At 38.9% G+C, this 27,536-nt stretch overlaps 1 protein-coding gene across 1 annotated transcript in view; it reads right to left on the bottom strand.

Annotated features, from left to right (window-relative positions):
* The window catches only part of BZW2 (basic leucine zipper and W2 domains 2), a 60,805-nt gene that overhangs the window by 7,348 nt on the left and 25,921 nt on the right, over positions 1-27,536 (bottom strand). The window contains exons 3-10 of the mRNA XM_075492919.1: positions 22,787-22,963; positions 21,523-21,626; positions 18,690-18,755; positions 12,173-12,308; positions 8,581-8,690; positions 6,520-6,690; positions 5,869-6,015; positions 1,442-1,580 (exon numbers count right to left, since the gene is read on the bottom strand). Of these exons, the coding sequence (XP_075349034.1) occupies positions 1,442-1,580; positions 5,869-6,015; positions 6,520-6,690; positions 8,581-8,690; positions 12,173-12,308; positions 18,690-18,755; positions 21,523-21,626; positions 22,787-22,963 (1,050 nt within the window). The remainder of the gene's footprint in view (positions 1-1,441; positions 1,581-5,868; positions 6,016-6,519; positions 6,691-8,580; positions 8,691-12,172; positions 12,309-18,689; positions 18,756-21,522; positions 21,627-22,786; positions 22,964-27,536) is intronic.

Raw genomic sequence — 27,536 nt, 5'->3', positions numbered from 1 at the left:
GGACACGCTGAACTCACGGCTTCCACCGACAGGCCATACGGTAGCTCCAAACACTCTTCTAGACATCACGTGAATCCTAAACAATGTCGTGGCAAATGCAGAGCTGAGGCTAAAGTCTTCTCACCCTTCCTAACAAGCCTGCCCGAGTACCTCTCCAGAGTCAGAACAAGAGCATATGGGGTGAGCAGAGTAGATAGGAACTGGCTTCTTGGACCATGTTAGGTTTAATGTACAATTTAGTGATTTATTTTCTTTTTTAAAATACTTTGGAATGTCAGGGTTGCTCTTTGCAGGCTAACACCGTAATGAATTTACAAAAATTTTGAAGGAAATCCTACATAAGACTATTTCTGGTTTAACCATCACTTGTGGTCTGAGTGCACACCAGTTACGGTGCTCATTCACCATGTCCAAAGTGAATTTTCTTTTCCAAAGAAAACTGAATAAAGTGCTTGCTGCAGTTTGCAGTTTCAAGTTTGTTCTCAGTCATTAATAGTGTTTACAAATGGTAGAATTTTAGGGCAGAGGGACAAGGTGTATTGCTTTTTCACTTGATCATTGAGGCCATGCTATATTGACACAAGGATGGAAATAAATCCACATGATTCACTTACTTCTGCCTTCTGAAGCCATGAAATTATTTTAACAGTCTGAACTTGTTTGCCTTGAACATGTACCTGGACACAACAGGGTGAACAAAGATCATTACTGGGTTTCTACTCCTGCTGATTTTTCTCCTTCAACTATTTATAGCAAGAATGTCAGAACAAACTGTTTGGCACCCACCCATCACACGCAGTGCAAGACCATTAGTCTCTATGACAACCCGATCAGAATAAACTTGCAAAGAAGTCAACTTCACAATAAAAATCAAATCCCTCAAACTACAGCACCTGCAAGAAATTGGCAGGGAAAGGAAAAGGGAAAAAGGGAAAGAAGAATAAGGAAAGCTCCTTCTGGCAGGGAGGGAGTAACCAAAAAAAAAAACCAAACCACCAAACAACACCCCAAAAAAAAACCAACCCACAACCAAACACCCTGAAAAATTTTCCTGCCAAGAGGGTTTGCACTTTCAAGGTTTCTTAAAACCAAGCTCTAATCTACTTTTTAAATCTGCCAGGAATTTATAGAAATGTCTTCCTAGAACTGATTTTACACAAGAACTGAACTGCACTTGAACAGACTGTGGACAGTGCTCGGACCCTGCTCACGCTTCTTGTCTATGGGACAAACACAACAGAGAGAGAAAGGCTTGTTTCAGCTTCTCCTGCTGCCACACACTCCTTTGAACTATCAAAGCATAAGGTATTTCAGAGGTCAACTCCAACACAACCTTCTCATATGCAATACCCGGAGAACGTCTGTTTCCTATTACATCGTAGGTGAGTGGTTGGCATAGAGAATCCATGCACAGTATACAGCAGTGGATATAGACTTTTACCTTTATAAAAGAGTACCACTATCTTCTGAAAGGCTTTCATGAAGTGGATGTTGTCATAACAGTACTCCTGCACCTTCTGGAGAAGAATCAACTCTGACTGGCCTTGAGTGCTGAACACAGCAAGCAGGGGGGCATATTGCTGAAAGGGAAGAGAGGGTAAAAAACAAAATGCATGTCAGTATACTGAAAATAAACAAATAAAATTTTTTAATGTAGGTATCATTAATTTCATCCCTGAAAATCTGTTTCACTGAAACCTTAGATTTACTTGCCATTTGCATTCACTTAGACACATACAATGCATGTACATAAATATCCATGAGCTTTTGTAAGATATGCTGCATGCTGTGAGCTAAAATTCAATACCACTTATAGATACTGAATTTTGTAAAATCAATTTATAAAGTCCACATCTTGGAGTACTGCTGTTCATACATTTCACAAGGTAGCATGCTGCTGATTCAGGAGTAATGCTTTATTGATGTTCATACCATAAGACATCCAAAGATGAAGCACATGGAAATACAAGTCTGTAGTTTCACAGGGGTTTCAGAAGCCCCAGGAAATTGAATTACATTAAATTATTCCAGGTTAAATGTGATCAAGTGTCATTATTTTTTCTCATTATCACCATCAGAGTATCATGACAACCTTTGCTTTGGTAAACAGCAATGTTTTCAAAGCACAGCATTAACTGCTAACTTTATTCTGACAAACAGTAGCAGTACATTTCATTGTCTTTTCCTGGAGTTTATTAATAAAAGATAAAGCAAAAACTTTTGTTATGAATTTTTTTTTCTCTAATTTCAGATCTTAAAATAAAAAGATTATGTCAAAGGACCCTATCCTGTTCACTCTTTCCTTAAAAACTACAGTGTTTATATCCATATCTCTCCAATTTCCTTTCCTCTTAGCTTGTAGTGAGTCCTGCAATCTTAAATTTAAGGTAATATTAATAGCATTTTTCAGAGCTGAAGGAAGACAAATTACCCTTAATCGTCAGAGCACCCAGCCAAATATACATTAAGGTTACTATTGAAATTGTTCTCGCACTGCTCAGTTCAGCCTTTCTTCATCATTTTCAGTAACACTGTCAGTTTGGCATTTTTCAGCTGGATTTGCAATGGCCTGATATTGCAGAGTTCTGGTATGTGTGACCAGGGCTGCTGATGGATGTGGTCAGGTAACAAACCACCCATCACCAGCAGCACTGATGGACACGTTCAAAAGTACATATGCTTCAGGACTTCTTTACAAGGGACTAAATCATGAGCATTTTACTCAACATGATCCATGGAAAAAAAAAAAACCAAAACATTAAAACACATGAAAATTGACTAAAATATGGAAAGTTGGTCCAGAATGCCTTTTGCAAAATAAGTATCTGCTATTAATTTAAAGAGAGAGTGAGCAAGAAATCACACAGCAACTCTAACAAGAACAGCTAGGCAAGCAGACAGTATTATCACTTTTGGAAGAAACTTCCTTACAAAGTAACGACGAGAAATTACTGGATGTAGCTAAAACCAGAGGTTGAGTTTTTCTACTTCTGGCAGGTATAGCCACATCTTTAGAAACAACGTTACTGTTTTGGTGAAAGCAGTGCAAAACTTGTGCGGGCTTCGGGTAACAAGACTGGCTCTTTTTCCCCTTTTGGCCCTTGAAGCGTCCAGCTCGTATCTAGGCAAGTTGCAGGGAGGCAGGGCAATATACATTGCAGTTCATTTATTTAAAAGCATCAGCAGAACCCACTCCCATCCACAGGTTTGTGAAGTGCTGCTGTCCATATGCGTTAAGTAATTTATTTTAAAAATCCTGTCTTTTCAGTTGAGAAGATACATTCATTTTGCCACATCTGACTGACTCCCTTTACATTCCTCTCTCACTCCCCAACTAGTACAGACTTACAATTATAAGTTTCACAAGTGTCTAACTGACTAAAGAACCATAAAATTAGCTTCCTCTCATTGCTGGCTGAGCTCAGTGGCATTATTTTCCATTTGCCTCAGGTTAGGTAGCAGCAGATCAGCAGCTGCAGTGTCATGAAGCTCACACCACAGCCTTGCCTGCAGTGTAAATCGCCTGGAGGATTCTCCCCACCCACTGGGAATGTCTCTTCTCTGCACTGGAGGTGCCCTAGGGGCCAAGCCCCAGTTTCATAGTGAGGTTACTGGGACGATGAAGAGCTTATCCTGTAAGATTCAGGGTTTAACAGCTTGTCCCGTCTCCTCCCGAGTTCAGCTCCTGGCAGTCCTGCCATGCAGATGGCACATGTGGCATTTACTGGTTTGTGGCTGCCCGCCACCTCCATTAGGAAGCCGCCCATCCAGTAAAGCTTGTTAAGAACTGTAAACTAGGTCAATGTTCTGTGCCTTGACACGTCTTTTCAGGAGTCCCTCGTATACAGCTTACTAAAAGAAATCTAATACATTCAAGAGATTGGTACCCAGATGTCAAAGCTTTGGGAACTGTGCTTTGTGAAAGTTATCTGGCAGGTACAGCCATACAAGAATAAATCACACCACCTGGCATGTCCCATGTCAAGTATGTATTTATACACATCCTGACTCATGCCACCAGGGTGAAACAACTCCATGATTGTTTCAGGGCACGTTGACACACAGGAGAGCACAAGGACCAGTCTCTGTGTCACACTGACAGCGTTCATCTGATTTCTGGAGTTGGCTCACACATTGGGTCAGCTGAGAGCCCAAAGAGAGGAATCCAAGATCTGTCTCTACCTATTCATAGAGGAAGGATGTGAAACAAATGCTGTTCATTTCTTAACACTGAAATGTAAAGCAGCAGGTAGCAAAGTCTAAATTTCTATTTCTATTGCTTCTGCTAACATCTTACCTATATGTGCAAATAGTAAATACTCCATACAAATTTGTTCTCTGTTTTTACACAGTGGATGTAGCTAGGAAGATGCCTATCTTATATAGGCAAGATGCTTTACCTAATTTAGTGGTGTTACATACATAGCTGATGGCTTAGGTCAGTGAGATGCATAGTCCTAAGCATCCAGTCAACAGTATTTGTACAAAGCCAGATGTGTTTCTCTTTTCCCAATGTTCAAATATTCCAAGAAGTGTTTGTTAATTTGCCCTGCAGTACTAGGCAATAAATCTCAATGGATACCCTGTTACAACTCAAAGAGATATGATCAATTTTTACATCAAAAGAACAAGAAAAACAATGTCTCTCCTCCTTCTGGAAACTCTCTCGTCTTTCTACTGCTATTTGGGTCACTCAAGACGACTTCAAGGCATTCAATTTTACCATCAAAGACTACACAAGATCCCAAGTGACTACATTTCTAGTATGACTGATTGGGAAACCAAATTCAGATGAAAGGACAGCAGTAGTAGGAGCTAAACCAACGTGGGAACACCAAGTATGGAGAGGCATCCAATATGAAGAAGAAAGGAATTCAGATCAAGCTTAAGATCCATTTTACCATAAAGAATAAAGTACAGATTGCTTCTGTCCTAGGGCAAATCTTTGCAGCTCTGGCTATGAGGAAGTATTCTCTTGCTCATGGTTTACCAGCTTAAAAGGACTAATTCTGCTGAAAAGCCTCTCTGTCTCTGTTCTCAGTTTAATGTCTTGCACAGCACAATTCCTTCAGACTTAGATGAAGAATACCAACCCTAGCAATAACTCTGATGCCTCTGCATTGTTTTTAGGTTTGGGGGTTTTTTTTGCACTTCAAGGTCATTAAGAGTTTTTGTACCAACATGCAACTGTGATACTGCAATCTGTCATCACTTAGCAAACTACAGCCCGTCTTTCTATGCCTTCAGTTCTCTCATCCACAAGGACAGTACCTGGATCAGAGAGTAACCACACTATACAGAGCACATGCTCTCAAGCCAGCTCCTGGCTTGTTAGTTGACAAGTCGCTGGGTATCCAGCTCCCACAGTCAACATCGGCAACAACCATTTCACAGATTCTGAGCTCAGCAGTCCTGCCTGGATCTAACCAGCTCTGTGCAAAGCCAGCACAGGTGCTGCCTCACCATGCTCCCAAAACTTCTTTGTTTCTGGCAAAAACATTGCAAAGGCAGTTCCTGCAGGCGTACTAGTCAGGTTGGAGCAGAGCTGAGTCTCAGCATTTGCTTAACATTGTCCCCAGGGCAAGGAGCCTCTCAGGATCTGGTGCACTGAGATGCGCTCAGGCTGTGACCACCTCCGTTTGCCCTGGTTCTCTGCACTGTATGCCTCAGGGTATTCAATAATCTGAACTAACTCAATTTTACATTCATTTGACTAAGGGAGAAGGGACTATACACAATGCTTGGCGTGCTCAGTGTCAGCTCTCAAAACTCTAAATCTCCTGGATTTAAACAGGTAAAAACTTGACAGCTGTAGAATGTATTCTGTTAATTCACGGCAGCTCTTCCCCTCTTCACCCATGCACACACCTTTAGATGTTTGAGGGCTTGCTCTGCAACCAGCTCTTCTTTCTTGTTCCATTCCACAGCATTCATGACACAGGTCCACAGGAGACCAATCACTGCTGGCTCTGGCAGCTCATTTCTTTTCATTTCCTCTTTTACATAAAGCACTACCTAGAGCAGGAAATAAACTGCTGTCTTAAGCAACATTTCCAATCAACCAGAAATGATGCTGACTTACCAAATACTTGCAGTCATTTACAAATAACACCATGGTATAGAAGTAATAAGAAACAAAATTAGAACAAGAATAATAAAAATAAAGCATTTAGCATGTTTTCATTTAGCAACATTACTATTACTTGACTACAAGTTTTGTCCCTCCCCTCCAACCTAACAGTTAATGCAGTTAAATGAAATACATTCTCATCAAGTATAACTGAACAAAACCAAAGCAAACCAACAAAAAACCCACCCCATAGTCAGCTGTATTTGCAAATCCAGAGGATGTTTTGTTGCTTTAGTCTTAAGCAGAGTGAACTGATGAATAAATTGAAATAATTTAAAGAAAAGCAGAGGAAATCTATGAGGTGCTTATATCTGTTCCTCTGTACCTACTGTTGATTTAAGTCTTTGACTATTATTATATAAACAGAAGTTGTAAAAAACCACTCTTACCTCTTTAATTGGGCATTCCTGAGAGAGACGTTCTTGTAGCTCTTTTTGAAGTTCTTTGCGAGTTCCCAGTGACTGCTGAACTCTAAGGAAATCTGAGAGTTCTTTTAGGCCTGCTTCAGTAAAATACTTGGCAAAATGGTCCACATTTTGCCTGTTGGCTGGAAATAGTTCCTAAAAAGCCAGGAATGCTCTCCGTTAAATAAATAACCAACTATGACTCTTCACAGAATGGAAGGAACATTTTTTAAGAATGAACAGTGGGAATCACCTGGTACTGCACTTAAAAAAAGTCAATGCCTGTATTAACACTGGAAAAGACAACACTTCATTCATAATGTTGTGTTTTGTCATAGTGGAGAGAAAAATGATGGTCAGTTACACAAAATCCTAACACCCTCTCCACATGAAGTGCATGTACTTATGAACAGCTGTGAGCTTAAGATGTCACTCAAAGCAGTCCTGAGAGAAAATATACCTCTTCCAGATTCCAAGAGTCTTTAGGGAAAGTACAAAGGAATAGATGGTAAAGCCATCATATGCAAAGCACATTTACCATGCCCTCCCAGTGCATCCACACATTCACCTCTTAAGAAAAACACACTTAGCAATACATATATGGCCCAGGCACCCTGGCCTGATGTCGCTACTCTGCCGAGCAATTATTACCACTGATGTATCATTTAACAAAAATCACAAAATCCACTTTGTACTGTTAACATTAACTCCTGCAGGCATTTCTAATTCAAAGACACTGTCAATCTATGATTTATGAAAGTCCAGCTACTTAGAAAAGTTAAAATTATTCTTAAAAACTGCTACAGCAAATGCCCGGTCTTGGCAAGGATTCAACGGCATTTGCTTACCATCCAGTCCTTGGTGCCTAAGAATGATTTGTGGGATGGATAGCACTTTTTTTTTTTTTTTTTTTTTTTTTTTTTACAAAGAAACTAGAGATCCTCAATCTGTTTACTTACTGAAAATGAGATTAAGAAGAAACTATCATGAAAGCATCTATGCTAGGCAACATAACCTGATACTTTATAGTTCTTTAATACAGCAGCATAATGAGAGCCAACAGCTGAAAGCTTAAGTCAGTCAAGTTTGAAATAGAAGTAAGATGCAGTTTGCTTTTTTCCCCCCTCTCTAATAAAAAGTGCAGTTAGCCCATTTCCCAGCTTTATGGCAAATTATTTATGACTTGGACTCTTAAAATCAAATACAAATGGAAGAGATGAAGGGGTGTGGGAGGTTGCTTCACTTTTCAAAGATTCTTGCCTAATCATAAATTATTGAGGTAGAAACAGGAAATACTGCTGGAATTCTCCAGGCAGTGCTACACAGGATGTAGCGCATTTGATTGGATTATCGCAGCAGTGATCTTTTTGAGGATTAAAAAAAAACCAACCAAAAAACTATTGATCTTCAGAAAGACACTGGGAGAGAAAGGCACATGATATTGCTGCATATTCATATATACTCTAAATACCTCAGGCCATTGCTACAAACCCAGAACACAGGTTTTGAGTCCAAAGGCTGAAAGCCTTCCTGCATTGCTCCTACTAGGTCTGCTGTCATCACTGCAGGAACATTTATGCTACCCAGATGGCTATTGCTGCAGAAAATTAGCTTACTGTGCTTTCGCTATACTATTTAAACACTGTCGCTTTGGAAACTTGCATTCTAATCATAACCCTTTATTATTTACAAAAGTAAAACATATTTCAATACAATAGAAGTCACATGGTTGCTGGTGGTGTGTGTTTTGTTAGCAGTGGTTAGGAAAAAAAAAAATTAATTCCCAAGCCCCACATATACACTCTTTCAGACAGCATTTAACTACAGGAAAAATAGAGACAGAATGTAAAAACATGTGATATTTAATATTCCTGAGCCTGTATCAATGCTACAGCCATAACAATATTGCTGTGATTCAAAATATTTAAAAAATGCTAAGAGAGTCTGAGGGGGAGTTAACATGCTTACAGCAAACTACCATCTGCATTTTATTTCATTCTCTTTCCCAAGGAGAGATAAGGATTATTGAAAATATATTGTACTTACCAGCAATCTCTTATCGAGGTTGGCTTTTCTTAAAGCAGAGGTAACAGAATTGGCATCTTTCTCTGCCATCCATGCTTTAAAAAGCTTTACAGCGAAAGAGGCTGCAATCCCTGTTTGGGAAAAGACACAAAACATGCTTCAGCAATTTTCAACAGGAATTAGAGATGGCTATAAGAATTACAAGGTTACAAAATGGTTACAATGGAAAGAAAATACATTTATGACAATGGGACCAAACACATGGAGCTGAAATGCTCATTTTTTCCTTTAATGCAGCATTAATTTTCTGAAGCATGCTAGATTCTTTGAAAATCTTTTCATTCTGTATCACCCATCTCCATTCAATTGTTCAAAGATTTTCTTTGCAATTATTTTTACTAACTCCCCAATTTACAAACCAAGACCAATGCAAAAAGAAAAATTATGCGTTAAATCAGTTAGGAAATGAAGGCACAAAATAATAAAAGATAGTGAGGAATAAGAACTGAAAAAAACATATCTTCAAAGGGCTTTTTAGCAAGTCCTGGCGTGGGATTAAATAACTTTGCAACTTCAAGGTAACCAATTGTACCCCGTCCTCCCAGGAGGCATTTAGCAGCTGGTAGGACCAGACACAAATACTATTTTAAGTGGAAAAATTCCTTCCCTCAAGGCAAAACTTAGTATTTTGTGCATTAAATCAAACAAACTCTACCTCTGCTAGCTGTAGCTTTCCCAGGGGAGCTAAGAAACCATTAGCCCCACACCTCGTATTTCCTAGAGCAGCACCATCACAGCTCTGCTCCGGCTTGTTGGTCGCAAGCGGCAAGTGCAGGGAGCTGAAGGAAGCTGAAAGGTCTCAGAGATGGAGACCGAGCTCACCCCTGAGGAAGGTCCCCTGTAGGCCAGTTATGCTTCTCCATGCTACACTCATATCAACATTTACAGTGCTGTTGAGGGTGGTGATAATGATAATGGTATACTATGCTACAGCTGATTGTTATAATTTTCTGTTTCACCTCCAAACAGTCCTGAAGCTCTAAGAGCTAGCTGGTAGGAAGTAGCTTCGTCATTCTTAGCCACTTTCTAGATAGATACCCATTCTTTTTATTTCTAGGATACATTGACTAAATGAGTCATCAAACAAGAACAGAAGAGATTATTCCCAGAGCAGTGTAAGCGTCATTAACATTCATTACAGATCTTGACTGTTACAACAGTTTTGGCAACCTTATTTCAAGAGCTTAGTCGTAAGGCATGATCCTTAGAGAAGGATCCTGGATGGAACCATGGATGCACAATGCCACACCAAGAGAGGCCTACAAATACTACTTTGGGCTTGTTTTACCTGTTGTACAGCAGGTTCCAAGTACAACCAGCATGATGCAGCAACCATAAGGTCTGTGGGCTGACTGGTCAAAACTGACAAAAGCCTGGTCAACCAACAGGGGACCTAGGTGTAACGTCCACCTGTAATTTCTGAACCTGCAAACACAGTTCAGCGTATCTGATGTGCTTATTGAGTTCAATACCAACATCGAATGGAACTCTGTGGTCTCTGTCGCCAAGCACTGTCCCTAATACCCACGTCCTAAACCCTTTTTCAAGTTTTAGCTTAACACAAAACAAGTTTTATGCCAGTACAAATATTAGAGGGAAGTTGTTCTAGGGCTTCACTACCCACACATATTTTCAAACTTACTTCTAATTTACAGTCCAAATTTATCATTGGCCAGTTCCTACACTCCATTCATGTGCTGCCACTGTCTTTTCCTTTAAATAGCTCTTCTCTTTTTCTGTTTTTTTTCCCTATTTGCAGAAAGCAACTTTAGCCATTCATTTAATTGATTAACGCCGTTAGCCACTCTTTGCATTTGCACTGTTTTTTCAGCATGGGTGACAATAAGGGTACACTTAACACTGATGAGGTTTCACCACTGCCTAGACCTTTCTCTGTCTCTGCTAGAAATACGTCAGCCATCCCCAAAAAGACATTTTTTCCCATCTATACATCACAGTGGAAGTAATGATGACACTGAAAAAGGGTAATCGTAAAATGAATTAGATATTTGTCCTCAAACTTGACAGATCTCCTATTAGCACAATCTATCCTCTCTCCCTTTCAGCCATTTTTTTGCCAATGTTACAATTGCCATGCTGATCAACGACTCCCTCAGATAAGTCTTTCCTCATGTATTTTAACCTCACTTGCCTGCAGCATTGTTTTTTGTAAATCAAAGAAAGTATCAAGTTTATATGATCTATGTTTTAAGCCTTGATCTTTTTCCTGTTTTTCATTTATCTTCACATCTTTAATTATTCTTCTGTAAAAGATCTATTCCAGAACACTGATTGAACAATCTTTTCCTCAAATGCTGACACGGATACATTTTTAGTATATATAAACCAAGAACCAAAAGTATATGTAACCTAAACAAAAGTTTGGGGCTCCTAGAAACAGAAGTTCATGATGCAAATGGAATTTGTACTAGAATTTGTACATAACAATTGTATTCTTAAAATGTTAAATTTAAAATATAACAAATTACTTGAGCTTTAACAATTTGAGTTTTCAGATGCCTCTTGTGTTCCCATAACTAGGAACAGACTTTGATTTAAAAACATTACAGGCCATCACCCTAAGACATGGATTAGTGCTTTTGTTTGAATTTTCTCCTAGTTTAATTCTGATTCCAAAAGCTGTGGGTGATGACAGAGCAAAGCTGCAGCTGCGGCTTTTCTTTCTGCAGCATTTAGAAAACAAATGTAATGGTTAGCGTGCTGCAAATGAGAACATGAAGTTAGAACAGTTTTTTTTTTTTTTAAATTAAAGTTAGAATACATTTTAACTAATACATAGCTCTTTAACAAAACCAAAAAGATTTAATGAAAACTGTTCAACGCTGACAGTGCATTTGCAATTATTCCAGGTAGTCAGTAACTGGAAGAGAAAGACATTGTTGAGCAAGCATTTGGAAAATCAGGACTCCAAGGTAGATGGCTATAAATAAATAACTAAATAAAAACCCTCAAAAAAAAAGAAAAAAAAGCCATCTCAAAAAGGCATTATACCCTAAGATTGAAAGAGCAGTTACTCATCATATGGTAAATACGAGTCCATGAGGAAGTGTGTCAAACGCTGATCACTACTGGTATGAAGGCAAAATGAGAGTTTGAATATTTTTTCTTCTTCTGCAATATCCAGTTGGCCTGCATGTGCTCTCTGTCCCACCTCACACTCACATGCACAAGATATTGGCAACACTTGCAAAAATGCTAGTAGGCATATTGCAGGAAAAGATATTATACTTCACACTTTTATAGTATCACAATAATACGTATATTCTACAATTTTGCAAACACACATATAACTTCCAAAAATCATAAATCCTTTGTGGTTTATTTTTGCTTTCTGTTGCTTTTTTTCCTATACTTGACTGCCCTCTTATTAGATTTCACAAAGTATGTTGGCTGTTGCTGTCTATATACGCTTCTGCTTTAAAATACTGATTTCAGTTGTACAGTTGCAGGCTTCCAACATATAAAATATGTTGCAATAAAATATATCTCCAATTAAAGCTAATGTAAGAAAAAAGATCATATAGAAAATTACCTTCTTTGACTATATTGTCAGTGAAGAGGCTTGTTAAAATTGTAGCAGGAAGAGTCCCGTTGGCTAAGAGGATGCCAGAAAGCATTGCCAGCTTTGTCTGTTCTGTCTCAGTAAAGGCTTTAAGAAACAGCAGAAGCTGTGGGTCAGACAAGAAAAAAAAAAAAAAAAGATATATTTGAGCCATAGGCAATGATAACAGGTAGAGATGAATATTAGCAGACAGTTTAATCTCTTACTTCTCAAGAAGTCCCACTATAATTAATAGCAATCACGTCAAAATCTGTCCTGAAGCATAGCAGTGCCACTTCACCGATCACTTATTTCACTTTCTGTAAGGACACAAGCATGTGGAATATGGCCTTACTCAGGGAGACAAGGCCTGTCTTCTCCAAATACACATATATATGTGTAGAAATAAAAGTGCTTGTTAAAGGCTTGAGACCCACAGAAATTACAGGATCGGAGACTTGCTGATTTCAACAGGCTGACAGGAGCCTGCTCATTCACATCTTCAGACTTTGGACTAAGACCCACACCGTTGCAGTTCCTTTTCTAGCTTACAAAAACTATTACTCATGTGAACAATAAAAGGATGAGAAAGTTTCCTGTTTTCCTTTTGGGAAGGGAACACAGCACAATTACAACAGATTTTCTATTGGCTAAAATAAGAAATATATTTCAAGTTCAGACATTCCTGATAAAGCTGACAAAGGACAGACAGGAACAAAAGCTGCTTTAAGACCTTGCCATTCCCACTACTAATTACAAGAGGAAACAACTAGCTTGAGAAAAAAATTACAAATCTCACCATCTTAAGTGCTAGAAGATCAGAACTACATATTTACCTCTTAAAGTCTAAAAATGGCAATTAAGTCTTTTTAAAATATCTTAATTTCATATGTTAAAATGAATGACTTGAAAGCGTATTGAAGAAGTACATTACACCTCTTATCCTTTACATGAGGAAAAAAGTTGTGCTAAATGAGATTTTGCCAATATCATTACCATTAACAATAATGTTTTCTTAACATGTTAGCAATCACAATATGGATGATGGGAAGAAGGAGGCTAGACAGCAAAGGGCAGCTTCATTCATTGCAAAAAGCTGCTGACTCCATCAGAAGCTAGCTTACAGCTTTACCATCACTAAAAGAAAAAAGAAAAAGACTGCAGATATCCATTTCTGGAGTTAAAAAGGAATTCTCATTTCCTTCTTCAGCCACCAGTGCTTTATTCAACTACCTTCTGCTGTCATGACACCCTTTTTCCTTCTCCAAATGAACAACAGATGCAATCAAAGCAGAACAGCTCATTCTGATGGAAAATTCCCACCCAGTTTCCAATTTAACAGTATTTCTTAATTACCAAAACCTGCCCATACAAAGGGACAGAATATCAGTCATGTCCCTGAGCTTGTTTGTTACCATGGACAGTGAGAGCTCTTCTCTAAGACATCTAAGCAGCTTATCGTTAATTGGAAACCTTTCTGAATGCAGTGATATTTTAAAAATCCAGATAACTAATGAAGTAAGTTATTAAAACTCATGCAGTGTTTTATGAATAGCTCTGCTCTGTATCAGTGAACAAAACAAAACAAAAAAATCCTCATTCATACAGTAGTACTTACATAATAGCATCAGCTTTAAATTATAGCTTACATAGGCCTGAATGATTCAGCCACAGACAAATCATTTGGTTTTTTTTAGTGGGCTTCAGCCAAATGATTGCAACATGCAGTTTTAGCTTAAAAGAAAAATTATGAAACTGTAAAATCTCAAGGTATAATTTTGTTTCAACAAACTGTGACTCACAACCAAAAAATGTAAGAAAAATTTGGGATGCAGATGAATGGAATTATTATTTCTAAATATATGGATGAGAAACAAGTGATGTGCTGTATTTTCAAATGCAGCAATTAACTGGTATATATAATGGTGCAGGTAAAGGAACTCCAGGGCCACATTTAATGGGAAGACTGAAAACATTTTAACAGAATTTCAATATAAGTCTAGTGTAAAATAGAGGCCTGGGGATTTCAAGTTTTCTTTATGCAAGCTTTATCAGCAATACTGTACCAAAATGAGATCTGCACAAGAAAAAAATCTGAATTAGACCTTTTGCTCTTTACTGTAAGTACTGAGACTGAGACTGTTAACAGAGAGGAAATGGCTTTAGATTTTTGTGTAGGCTACTTAACTCTTACTCCCTCTGCTTGCATATAAGCAACAGATGAGGATTTTGATTAGAAAGTGGTCACACTGATTACTTTAACATGACAGACCAGGTTTTTACATACTTCTGAACTGTAACCTGCATTGGGTTTTGTCAGTAATGAGTAGACCGTGAACTGTTATACCCATTCACTTCAGATTTGAGTCACGAAAGCAAACACCGGCAGTAAATCCAGCTGCAAAGCCAGAGTTATGCAGTCCAAAGTGGAGGATGATTCTAAGAGAAGAACATCCAAACATTTATCAGCTCTAGTTTTGAGAAATCTGTATTTGTTCAAATGTTTTGGAAGGTCTGAAATCATGTATCTGTGAAGTTCACAGGCTCATCCTCCTCCCTTTCCTTTGAAACATGCTTCTTGCAAGTCTCTTAGCATGAATCTCAATTATAGTGTTCTTGAACTGTACACCACTGCAGTATGTTTTGAGCAGGAACCTCGCCTTCTACATGTCTCTCACTACTTAAAGTACTATTGGTGCTACTAGCATAATTTTTGTTTTACTAATATTTTTGAAAAGCAGCTCAAATAAACTTATACATGTCATTTTCTGCTGTTCAAGGATATTATTCTACACTTTCAAGCAATTGTGAAACATAGCCTAATTTAAAGGGAGACTGGATGATAGGAAGAATCAAAACCTTTAATAAGCCCACTTAAAAACCATCAAAAAGAACAAAATGTTCAGTTCAAAGCTGTTGTTTCACATTTTTACTGCTGATTACTTTAAGAGCTCTTCTTTTACCATCACGATTACAAACCTCAGCAGGGAAGTCACAAAATGTCCAAGTCACTTTAGAATAGTACCAAACCACCCACAGAAAGTTCTCCACGCTGATGCTTCCCTGCTGTTAGCCAAGCACTGGCATTACTGCTTTTGTTACAGACACAGCCTGATTCCAGGCATAAAATGCGCAGTTCTGGCTCACAATTTTGTATTTTTATCATAGCTATAAGAACTCCCACCTATTTAAGTGGGAGTTCAGAATGCCTAATAAGCACAAGACCAGACCTAATGTGCTGTTCCATGCTATGTTTGTCTTTAAAGAAAAAGTCTTTTAGGCACAAATTCTGGGCATAAAAGATATGCCCAAGTAAAGACACACACGCAACATTAAAAAGCCTACAAGAAAAACTAGTGCTTCTGCTCTCCTCTTGCAATCTGGAAACCTTAATAGTGAAAATTAAGGAATTTCATCCACATAGGGAGTGTGATGTCTTTTTATATCTTCATTATCTGAAGTGGTCTGTTGCTTTGGCATCTGACAGTTTGTCACGTCTGTAGACAGCACTGAATTGTCAGCAACAGAGAAGGCAGCTAACTTAACAACAGACACCCGCTGACTGATTCTTGCCTTTCATGTAGCTGACTTAAAGCATCTCTGTTTACTCCCCATTTGATCTCAGAATATCAGTCTCCTCTTATTTCATAATTCCCAGCTTGATTTAGGGTTCTTTCATTAGGAAAGTAGGAACACGAACAAAGGATCTCATAACATCTCCCAGTACTTCAGATGTCCTCATATGACTCAGTAATATTTACCACTGTAAAGTACCATTTGTACTTTATCCCAATTTTGATAATAAAAACCCTATATAGAATGGTCCTTAAACATGCAAACACACTGTATCGACAGCTAATATGGCATTCTTCATCCACTGACCTGAACAGAAATACATATGTAAGAAAGATGAACATAAATTTGGAACTAAGAATTTTACTGAAATTATTGCAAAATGTTGTCATAGGTCTATGCCAGTACACTGGGCAGTGCTCATATGAACTTAAGCTGCCTATATAAAAAAAACAGCAAGGGAGCAATGCACTTAAGCATCTTTGTCTTCTGTTGAAATTGCTTTCACAAAATAATTTAAATGTAAAAATTTGGTTTGTATGGTTTGCTTATGTCACTAGAAGAAAGAATAACTGGCAATTTTGGGGGAGAGTGAGTTAAAAAATAAAACATTTGAAAGCTAGAAGCAGACAAAAAAAGGGAAAGGTGCTGGGAAATAATAACGTCCTAAAGACAAAATTATGAACTAGAAGACAAAGCAAATACTTGTACAAATACTGCAATTTAAGAGAATCTCTCTTGAAAGAGAAGTCCCACTGATACCATCTGCTTCTTTAGAGTGAAATTGCTGGTATTGCCTTGGTTTTTTTACCATGACTTTTTCTGTGAGAAGAGCTAATATTCCCCCAAGTGCTCTAGCTGCCTAATGAATATGCCAGAAAAATCACTTTCATTGCTGGGACAGTGACCCATGAAACAACATCAAGGAGTCGCTCCCTTCCTTTTCTAACCACCAACTAATTGCAGTAGTCTTTGAACCACGAGATCTTGCAGAAACACCTTCTAGAAATACTAATGTATCTATCTTCTGATGCTCTATGAGCAGCTACTCTCATACAAGTTATTGCACACAGTGATTAAAGTATTAAATAGTTAAAAACCCAGCTGCCTCATCAGTGAGAAGACACTGACTTCTTGGGTTCACACAAGCAGGGGGAGGGAGAAGGTAAGCAAAAGGCATCTACGAATGGTCCTCAAGGTTTTTAAGGCAATGACAGCGCAGGTGTGATACACAGGCCCAAACCTTCACAACCACCTTCCTCGTTTCTAATTCTTAGATAAACTGCACTAACTGAGGAGGAGAGCGTACCTGGCACCCACGCTGAAAGGCCAGGTCCTCAGGAGCCACACCAAGATTCACACTAGAGCACAGAGCTAAGGGTGGTGATGGAAGGGCAGATGGAAAAGTTACCCCCCAGCCTACGACCACTATGCAAACCTAATCTTGTGATCTGTTATACATGATGTAATCTGACACTGAAAAAATATACAAAAAGCATGTACGTAAAATTGAGATTTGCAGTCTGCAAGGTGAACAAGCCCACTCTGACCCCGTGCTGCCATGGCTAGGATGCTTCCAATGGCTTTAAATTAGTATCATGACTCCAGTCACACTGGACCTCAAATTATTGCTTTCTCTCAAGCTAGCGTATGGCTAATCTTCAGATCAGAGCCACTTGTTCCTCAGCTGAAAGTCAAATTATTATACGTTAACCATAGTCTCCTCTTGTTACTAAGTGTGCAAAGTGAATTCTTAGAAACTTGAAGGATTCAAACCTAAGCAAGTTACAGAAGAGAGAGGAGGCGGCTTGAATTGACATGGCATTTGCTCAATATGCTGAACACTCTCCGAAACTTGAATGCTATGAGTCAGCGCTTCTCATGTCAATGATTATAGTAATTAACAACAAGAACATTAGATTTGTGTGGGGATAGAGGTAAATTTAGGTCTTTAGAATGATGTATTGAGCAATCAGCATCAGTTAATAGGCATGCTGGCCACAAGCGCAAAAATAATTTCCTATACGAGCAAGAATGTATAAATCAGAGCCAAATTTATTCGGCCACAAGAGGTGGTGGTGAGGCATCATGCTCCAGACTTACCCTCACTTGACCCTTGCAGCAATCTTTCTAATGTTTAAATAATATGGAAATACACTTTTACTTTTAACAAACATGGTATTTTAGTCATAGGACAGGTTTTGCCATTATCAGCATGCCTGTTAACTTACAGCACAGTGTTTATTACTTACTCAGGCCATTAGAAAAAGATATTTACATCTGTTACTAGGAACTCAAAATAGACAAAACAAATCTGTATTTTGTTTTTCAAAAATTTCTACCCAGGTTTCTCCTGTCTCCTTAGAATTCAGTATCACAAAACAAAACAGTATCCACGAATATCCACTACAGTCTAACAGGCTAATCCTGAGCACTCTGCCGGTGGTGATGACTTTCTCTTGCACATATCTATGGCCTCGAATACAAAAACTTGTGGTTAGGATTCATTCCACAATGCAAGAGTGGTTTAATACTCATACATCAAGTGACATTCTGCACAGCAGATTTGCATTTATTCTATGGAAAAAACCAGAGAGAGCTGTTTATTAGCAGGAGGACAGTAACACCACCTCTCATTAAGAACTATACCCCAAAGTATATCAAAGTTCTACACAGAAAAGCCTGGGATAAGAAGGTGAGTTTGGTCAAAGCAACCAGAGGAAGCATTCATTCAGAATTACTCTATATCAAGTGCTGCCAGCAGTATTCCCACAGAGCTAAATTTGCAGACAAAAGCTGCTACCTGTAGATTCCATCCTCTTTTCCAGTAGAGCTAAATAAAATACATAACAGCACCACATTTGTACATATACAATTCTATCAGACACAGGGTAAAAAATATTAACGCTCAAGAGGAGACTGCTACCAACATTACCTTTTTGATTTCATCTTCAAACGCTTTCTCCAGGTATTTGTATCTCCTGATAAGTTTATTGAAGACCTAAAGATAAACACAGATTAACTTAAAAAAAGTAACAATTGCAGCCATCCTTCTTTACAAAAAAGGCAAAGGGAAACAAGACTGCCACTACTGAATCCATAAAGAGTATCTTTGACTAATCCATGATATGACAATTTTTTCTTTTTATTATCTCCACAGCAGGAAATAAAAAGTAGGAAGCACTGCCGGCTTCTTACACTCTAACATTCCACTGCACAGTATTCCTTTAGACATTGTTTCCAGGAAATAAGCAGCCAGTAGAATGATACTTCTGCAGTCATCTGCTGTGTTGTCTGTCTCATGGCAGACCATGAAACATCCTTCTCTATTAGTTTGTTCACAAGCAGAAAAATACAAGTTTTGTAATTCTTGCTTCATAGAGCAATGTTTGAATCAGAGAATTTACTGCAGTTTGAGAGTCATCTTTTTCGTATTTCTCAAAATTTTATTCCTACTCTACTTTTCATGCTATCCATAGATCAAAAGCAGAGGCAAGGAGGCGGAGGAGGAGGTAACTCTGCACCTTTCCCCTAGTAATGCAGCTCTCCGGGGAAGCTGTCAGATATAAACCGATGGAGTGAGGCAGTCAGGTAGCACTGCTGGGCATCTTCAGTAGATGTGGGATCTTTGTCAAATCCACTAACGGGAATGCTTACAACAAAACACACTACTACCAGGGAAAGAGGAAGAACATTTGACAAAGCTTTTACAACAAGTATGTTCTTGGAAACACTTGTTCTCCAGTTTCCACCATTTGTTTCCTGTCATGCGACCACAGATTATGAAAGCAGAAGCAGCACAGGTGCGGGCTGCATTCAGACAGAAGAAGGGAGAGATAAGAAATTAAATAAACAAATCACTGCTCTCACTACTGTACAAAGGGCACAAAACATATGACTTGCTGTCCCAGGTAAAAAGGTTTACATGGGGAACAAATGACATTATTGTCAGGCTGGACAGTAGTGGGGGGAGAAACAAGTTTAGAAAGTTTCAATTCACTTTTCAGAGAATATAAAATACAGCCAAACATCCTAAATGGTAGTATTTTGGCTCAGAACACGTGAAAGTCAAGTTGTAGCCATGCTGAGAAGCAGAGACACATAGAATTCTAATAAAATAAAGCGTAAAATAAGGTGCAAGATGAAAATGTAAGCTAGCATCTTGTTCATATTTCCAAACAAAATTTTGTTTATTTTTCTAAGTCCCTGTAAATGACAGAAGTACACTTCATAAGCACATAATTTGCTAAAATACCAACACTAGCTTTAGTCTTTTTTCTTGAAGACTTTTCACTCTCTAAATTGTTTCTGTGACCAAAACCACAAAAAATAGCCACACTACTGGTTCATTTGAGAGTCAGAGTAAGAAATTACCTAGAAGATAAGGAAGCTCCAAACACTATTTTAGCCTAGCTCCACTTTTTCATAATACAGTAAGAGCTCTATTTCCCATTATGCATGAAAAAAAAATGGCAAAGTCTATAAAAGGATACATATCTTCAGGCATTAACTATGAAACGTTGACTTATTTTGGTGGCTTTTGGTTTGAAATGTAGAGAATACATTGAAAATGCCACTGCTTCAAATCCTGAAGCCTTCCTTTCCATTCTCCAACATGCAACCTTTTATTTTAAATTTAAATTTCTCCTTAGAGGACTGGTACTGCCATTTTTATTATTAAACCGTTAAAATATTAGAAGTCAAGGCAACAGAATCAATGCTTTTACCAATAACAGAGATTTTCCTGAAGTGTAATGGCCTGTTAAGAGATGATAAAGCTGATTCACAAGATATATATATTGACTCCCTTTCCAGAAATAAGTATATTTCACTTCTTCAGGTTATCAAAGATGTGTTTTTAAAGGAGCTTTCTGCTATTTAGCAAACATTTGTTACCGATGCAGATTCTGATCCCAGCGCTCTTTAAATCAACCATGCACCTTTTCAGCAACTTACCACCCTCAAAACCTTAGCAGGGACAGTGGCTTTTATGCTTTCAATTACTGACTCCAGCATCCCAATAATAACTAGTTATTTCAAAAGATAAATATGTTACTCAATTAACAACAGACTTTTGACGTACAGGAGTTTCAATGGTATTGCATTTTTATGCAATCCTACTCATATCCAAAATTGCACAGTGGCTTTGAACTTTCAATAGAATTCTTACTGTATTTTCTCATACAATTATTATCTTCCATTAAGGAGTTACACAACGTTAGCTTCTCTTCAGTAATGTTTTAGGCTTCATTGCTTATTTGTGTTAATTTCATAGACCTATTTGTGCAAGACTTATTCCTGCAAAAAGAAATTATATATCACACACATAGGAGAAATGAAAGCTCTTGGAATATATGCCCAATTCCTAACTAGTTATACAACTAAAGGTTGGAGGCGTGAGCTTTATATTTTTTGTCATTCATATACTTCAGTGTTTCTAAAAATATGTTCATAGAAATCTTTCAGGCTGCATACAGAAAAGGTCAACAAAAATAATAAGGATGGTATCTAAAAATATACTGAACCAACAGCAGACTGAAATAAGTAAGACTGCTTTCTGTAAAAGAAAGCATTGCCAGCTGTGATCAGATTATCTTAGACATTCTATTTTCTTACCTAAATTTATAGGTTAGGGCAGATTACTGGTTAACCGGATTTTCAATTGCCCTGTAACTAGCCTATTGCAGCCTAGACAGTCTGCAGATGTTCCACTGTAATCCCTTTCGATACATAAATGGAAAACAGTAATCAACCACGCCTTTACTGACCTGAGCATAATTTCGGATGGCATCATGATCTTCATCTGCAAAAAATACACAGTGGTTGGTCATCTTGGTCTTGTCATTATCATCTATGCGTGTGCCTCCAGGAGCTAAAAGAAAGCAAAAAAAAAAAAAAAAAAAGGCAAGAAACAATTTCTCACTTTAGAGAATGTTCTATAAGATTTAATAAGTCTAATAAGTCTTATATTTGTATCACTGAGGCAAAAGGCAAGGGTAAGAGCTAGCAGGGGAGAGGGGGGAACAGAGAGAGACAGAGCTTTGCGAGGCTGTGGTGGCACTTGACAGAAGGGACAGCTGGCTGATATGCTGCACCTTAGATCACACAGCCCTGAGAGATTCAGGTCACACTAAGGATTCTTAGCTGGTTTTGAGAGCACCGAGTGTGATCCAGTAAGTATGGGTTGGAGCATAACCCTTGCACATATTTTAACTACTACTTTAAACACCACAATAATGTAAATCCTTTCCAAAGAGAAAAGTCTGTTACTAATTTGAGGACTTGGAACATCTCCCTAACCCCTCTAATGCTTACCAGGCCCACGTAAGCATTCAAAACACTGCTGTAAAAGTCTTCTCTTGGCTTATTTTGTTGAGAGCTTTTTTCCTAGATATTTCCACTGCCTTTTGTTTCCTGCATTACCTCAAGTCTTACAAAAACGTCTTTTCGTCTTACATACCAAAGAGCAGGAAGCAGGAATCAAACCAACATGACCAGTAAAAAGAGCCAACTTATTCAAAATACAGAGGAAGGTGAAAGGCGTGGTTTTGCCCATGCTGCCAGTGATACCTGGGAGAAATGCCCCATGAACATTCACTAAGCACTCCTCATTATCCTTCACTTCTCCTCTTAGCTAGCCTTTGTTGCAACGCCTACAAAGTAAGCTTTGCAACAGCTAATAACCTGGAGTGCTGTCTTACACCTTTTCATGCTACTAAATTCCTCTGTTTCCCCTAGTTCGCGTCTCTCTCATTTTCTTTGCTGTTGCATTTATATGCTGTTTCAGCTCAGACTGAAGGCTTCTCAGAACAGTATCCATTTTTTGTGGCATTTGCAGAATGCCTCACACAATCAAGTCCCCAAGCATTACTGCACTACAGACAATAAACAATTCTATGATATGAGATCCAAAAAGTATCTATAAGTGAAACTGTAATATAGTTTATAGTTTCCACTTTGTAAGGGAAGACAGCATCTTAAAAGAAGCAAGGCTGATCCTTAAAATCCTGCATTAGGTACACCGCAGTTTACCTAGCATGCTGCCAGCTACCAAAATATCAAAGAGTGTGTCAGCATAGCGGCGATAATCAAGCCGTGAGCCAGTTGCATCCAGAAACTTGGCTATAGCCTCCAGGTCACTCCCAGCTTCATTGAGGCCTTGGACAATCGTATCCCTGAAGACTGTGGGTTCAAATTTCTCCTTTTCATCTGGAACAGAGATAAAGGAAAAGGAGAGAGAGTCAGTTTGAAACTTTCTGTTTGAAATCCTCTATCAGCCAGCAATTGAAATGACCATGGCACCTAAACATATTCTTCCCGTTCTGGTCAATGCACCAAAAGTTTGTTTGGTTGGCTTTTATTGCCTCTGGAAATTTTGCAGTGTTTACCCTTGCTTCCCTCTCCTCCTCATCCCCCCAAAATACCAAAACACATCCAAACACACAGGAATAAATACATAAAAGGGAAGAGAAGCAACTACTGAAATTGTTTTCAAATTTCATACCCTTGCTTCTCTTGTTGAAGATGTTATCAAATGTGCATATCATTCTGCATTGTTAAATCCAATAGCAGAATAAAGGGTAGGTCAGTTATCTGTAAATCTCACTGTAAGAATATTCCATTTTTCATTTCTTGATATTTTTCTTTAAATAACTATGGTCACATATCTAAAATGTTTTCAAAAAGACAAGTCTTCAGGAAAAGAGATCAAGGTATTCATAAAAATACTTTTTGTGAAAACATTTAGGACCCTGCCAAATGGCATAACCAAGAATTTATCTTTCATATTCACAGACCTAAGCAGCGCTAGGAACACAGAAATGCAGCGCTCACATCGGATTTTCTACAACTGTCCCTAGTTGAACTCAATTAAGGTACAGTCTGACCCCCAGACAACATCCCTATGTTAAGGTCATTAGCCCCAACAGATGTAACTGCAACCTCCAGATAAAGCTAGGTAGATTTACCCATACCTCCTGCTGCTTTCTCTTGCAGGCTGTTAACAGCTTACCACAGACACTTGAAGCTTCTTAGCAAAGCAAGTCCTGACTTTATACAAGGGGACATACAAAATGCTTGTTACCATCAAAATAACTCTGAACTTCAGAAATGCAACTGTGAGCTGTTCTGTGACACTCAAAAGACCAAAATAGTTTGTTATCACCTGCTGACACAAATGTTGATACAAGTTATTTAAAAAACCTGCACATATTATATCCAGGAGACAAATCCAGGGATTACAGCTACTAAGATGAATAAGGATTGGTAAAATTCCTGTCTAAACATATGCAGTCTGAAACATGACAGCTGCAACCCTTGCAGGCTTTTTGGGAGAAGAGGCATTACTCATCCTCTGGCTGCAGGTTTCCTTTCTCTGCAACTCATAATGCAGCTTTTTATCCCAAATATTAACCAAAAGACCTTGGTTTCCAATAGCCTTTCTTCCCCTAATCTCTTTCCTCCAGCCACATTAGCCTTACAGCAATTAAATAACTTTCTTACACACAATGCCTACTTTTATCAGCTTTAGTATTTCTAATACATAAATGTTTCTCTCTCTTCTTGTTCCCCTGCATGTATCTGGGGTGTGCCATCATCTACCATCATCAGTGCATCACTTGCACATTCTCCCCCTCTTTCAATCCATTCCCTACCCCCATAACAACTGTACACAGAAAGCACAAGCAGTCCCTCCCGCTCAGTGTCCCAGGCCACTGGGAAGCTCAGGGGTCTAGTCAACCCGTCCTTCCAAGGAACCTGGCAGCACGCAGCCAACAGCAGCTCCAGGGCTGTCTGTCAAGTGCTCAGCAGCACCGGAAAAATGAAGCATCACATTATTTTCCAGAAATCCCCTGCTACGCCTAGCTTTTAGTGGTTTGTTGACTCTATTACCTATCTCCAAGTGGGGTGCTGCCCCATCCCCCAAAGCTGACCTCCTCAGACCAAAGCTGAGGATTGCTCAGCTCCATGGATAACTATATACATATGGCACTATGATTGTGTGCATCGCTCATGCAACCACCTGTTCCCGAACCCAGCTTGTCCTGAAGCGATGCACACAATCATAGTGCTAGCCTAGCTTCTTCGCTACCACCCTCTCGTCATCCAATAAACTACTCAATATGCCCCTTCTCTGAACTGCAAGCAACTTCTTCCCAGGCTTTTACTTCACCCCAGACCTTGGAGATATTCAGGCTCAGTTGTGTTACCTTGACTTTCAGCTGTGATGAAGATCTGGAGTCTGCCATTTGAGTAACCATCTCGCATATCTGCAGGGCATACCCATGGTGGACAAACCAGAGAGGGTCGAGTGGGGAAACTGAAGAACCGTGCCTGTGTTCTGGGGAAATGCCTATGGAGAAGCATACTTGCTTCTACTGGACTACTGGAGTCCCATCTGAGCTATGTGGGATAACAGCTGGAGGTGACTTAGAAATTAAACTTATATTCACACTTTTAGGTAAGGTACAGCATTGAAGAAGATTCCCGGGTAGAATGCGGCTGACATGCAAGGCCATTCCATGGAAGTTCCCTAGGCCTGCAACCTTAGACGTCAGTGACGCCAGGGGAGCTTGGTATGCTGACTCTAAGAAGGTACTGTTCAGAGGGTGGAGCGGTGTGGAGACGCCGCGGGCAGGCTCTGCAATTAAATGGGAACTGAAAGGTATTGTGTGTGACCAGTAAGCTGCACATTTGCTATCCTGGGCCAACAGTCTGTCATGTTTCTGACAAAATCCTGTCCTTTGATGAACTTTGCTCATTATAACATCATTATAACACCAAAACACACCTCCATTCCAAAAGCTACCTGCCTCCAAGGTGCGACCACCCCTCACTGAGCTTGCGCTTTGAATTTTTCCTAGCCTATACCTTTAAAAGCGAAGCGAGAAAACTTTACACCAATCCTAAACAAAGATGTATGACTAGAGTCACTCAAGCTCCACCCGAAAGGTGAAAGATAGTATAAAATGGCTTAAGAGAAAGAGAATGTTAGGGAAGACACCATCGCGTACCACTCTGACCTCTGGGATCAGTCGACGGGCTGAGCCTCTCTTCCCCCCCATCGGGATGCCTTTGGGTAAGATTCGAACACTTGGTTATTCCAAGTGCCTCCCCGGGAAACTTAGAAATCTCTCTAGAGTTGCTTTATCATCTTTAACGCGTTTATAGCCAGCAGTGTCACTCATACTCTTGGTATTTGCACGTGCTTTGCAGACAGTACATTTATCACCAGTAATCCAAAGAATCTGTGTATCTGTTGCTCTAATAAACTGCACTCTTTATTAATGTGGCCGTGATAGTTCATGCAACACGACTAGACTGGGGGGTGCAGCGCGTTTAAATTAACGCTGTCGCCTTTACTCTGATGAATGGCTGCATATACAGTCCTTAGAAAATAACTGTTGACCAAGTCTGAGACGAGGACTGGACTTAGCTGCACCTAGACTCCTCTCTGAGAAGGAGTTTAGAAAGCAAGGGGGTCCTGTCTGAACCTCGTGACTCAACGGGAGGGTTCCCCCCCAGCCACTCCTCAGACTCCTACACGACAGTAACTCTTAACGCAACAAGCTATCAGACCCGTTACCAAATATTCAGTTGCAGCTCTCTTCCAACTTGAAATACTAAAACCCGAAACAAGCAACAAACCAACCAACCACAAACAAACAAGCCTTTTACTGAAGTAAGCATAAGTAGTTCAGCATGTGTACTTCAGGCAGTTTTATTTGCACACAAGAAACCCAGCTCCACTCATAAACAAGTATCTGAGTATAATTATTCTCTTTCAGGTTACCAAATAAGTATGTATTATTTTCAGGGGGGAGGAAAAAAAAAAAAAGAAAAGCCTGATGACTCATTAACCAGTAAAATGACAGAGTTCTGCCTTAAGAGAGGAGTTAAAAAAATAATCCTATTTTAATTTTTCAACTGTATTTTGTCTAAAAATTTAAGATGTTCACATCTAAACTGAAAGGTCTTATATGCTTGGTATCATGGGTACACAGTGCTCAGTACAAACACCATGATTAATATTTCTTAGCTATTTTAAGGAGATTCTTCTCCTGCCCCAGAAGTCATCCTGTCATCTGGAGTACCCCACTATTTTCTTGTCTATCATAATCTAAAAATTTACACAGGAAGAGGAGGTAAACTAATTGCATGAAAAATGATTTATAATTTTATTGAAACATTTTCCTACCAAGCTAATGTACTGAAGAGGAATATGCTGATGTAGCACAACAGGGTGAGTAAGGAGCCATCATCAAGAAGTGGTGACAGTATGTTGAGCTGTCAAGTACATAATTACTAAACAAGCACAGTTTCAATCACAGGCTAGCGGAGGCAGGTGTAGCTTGCAGATGTGATGCATACAATATCCAATGCAGCAGTGCTATACACAGCTTTTCATTTTCATCATGTTCCCGGATCCTTATTTCCTTTCTTTGCTTCTAAGGAAATCACCAAGTACACTCATACCTCCCTCCTTAAGAATTAATCTTAACTTTTAAACAGAAGGCCCACAACTATATTTCTGTGAAATACAAATGAGATGCCCTCTTTGACCCCCCTTCTGACTTCATGTTAACATAAAGGTGTTAATGTTGACTTTTTACTAGATAATTTTCATTCTGAAAGTAATATGTGTTGTTTAGCTCAGCTTCTTTTTATGCTGCCATTTACCTTTTTGCACCAGTTTTTTAGCAGATATTAACTCTATGTTATCTATACCATGGGAACAAACTTGGGTCTCAGGTATTGCCTGTCAGCTTACTTTAAACAATAC

This window comes from Mycteria americana, chromosome 2, assembly GCF_035582795.1.
Source record: "Mycteria americana isolate JAX WOST 10 ecotype Jacksonville Zoo and Gardens chromosome 2, USCA_MyAme_1.0, whole genome shotgun sequence".
Classification (NCBI taxonomy): Eukaryota; Metazoa; Chordata; class Aves; order Ciconiiformes; family Ciconiidae; genus Mycteria; species Mycteria americana.
The sequence above is the reverse complement of the archived record's forward strand: the minus strand, read 5'-3'. Positions and strand labels throughout refer to the sequence as shown.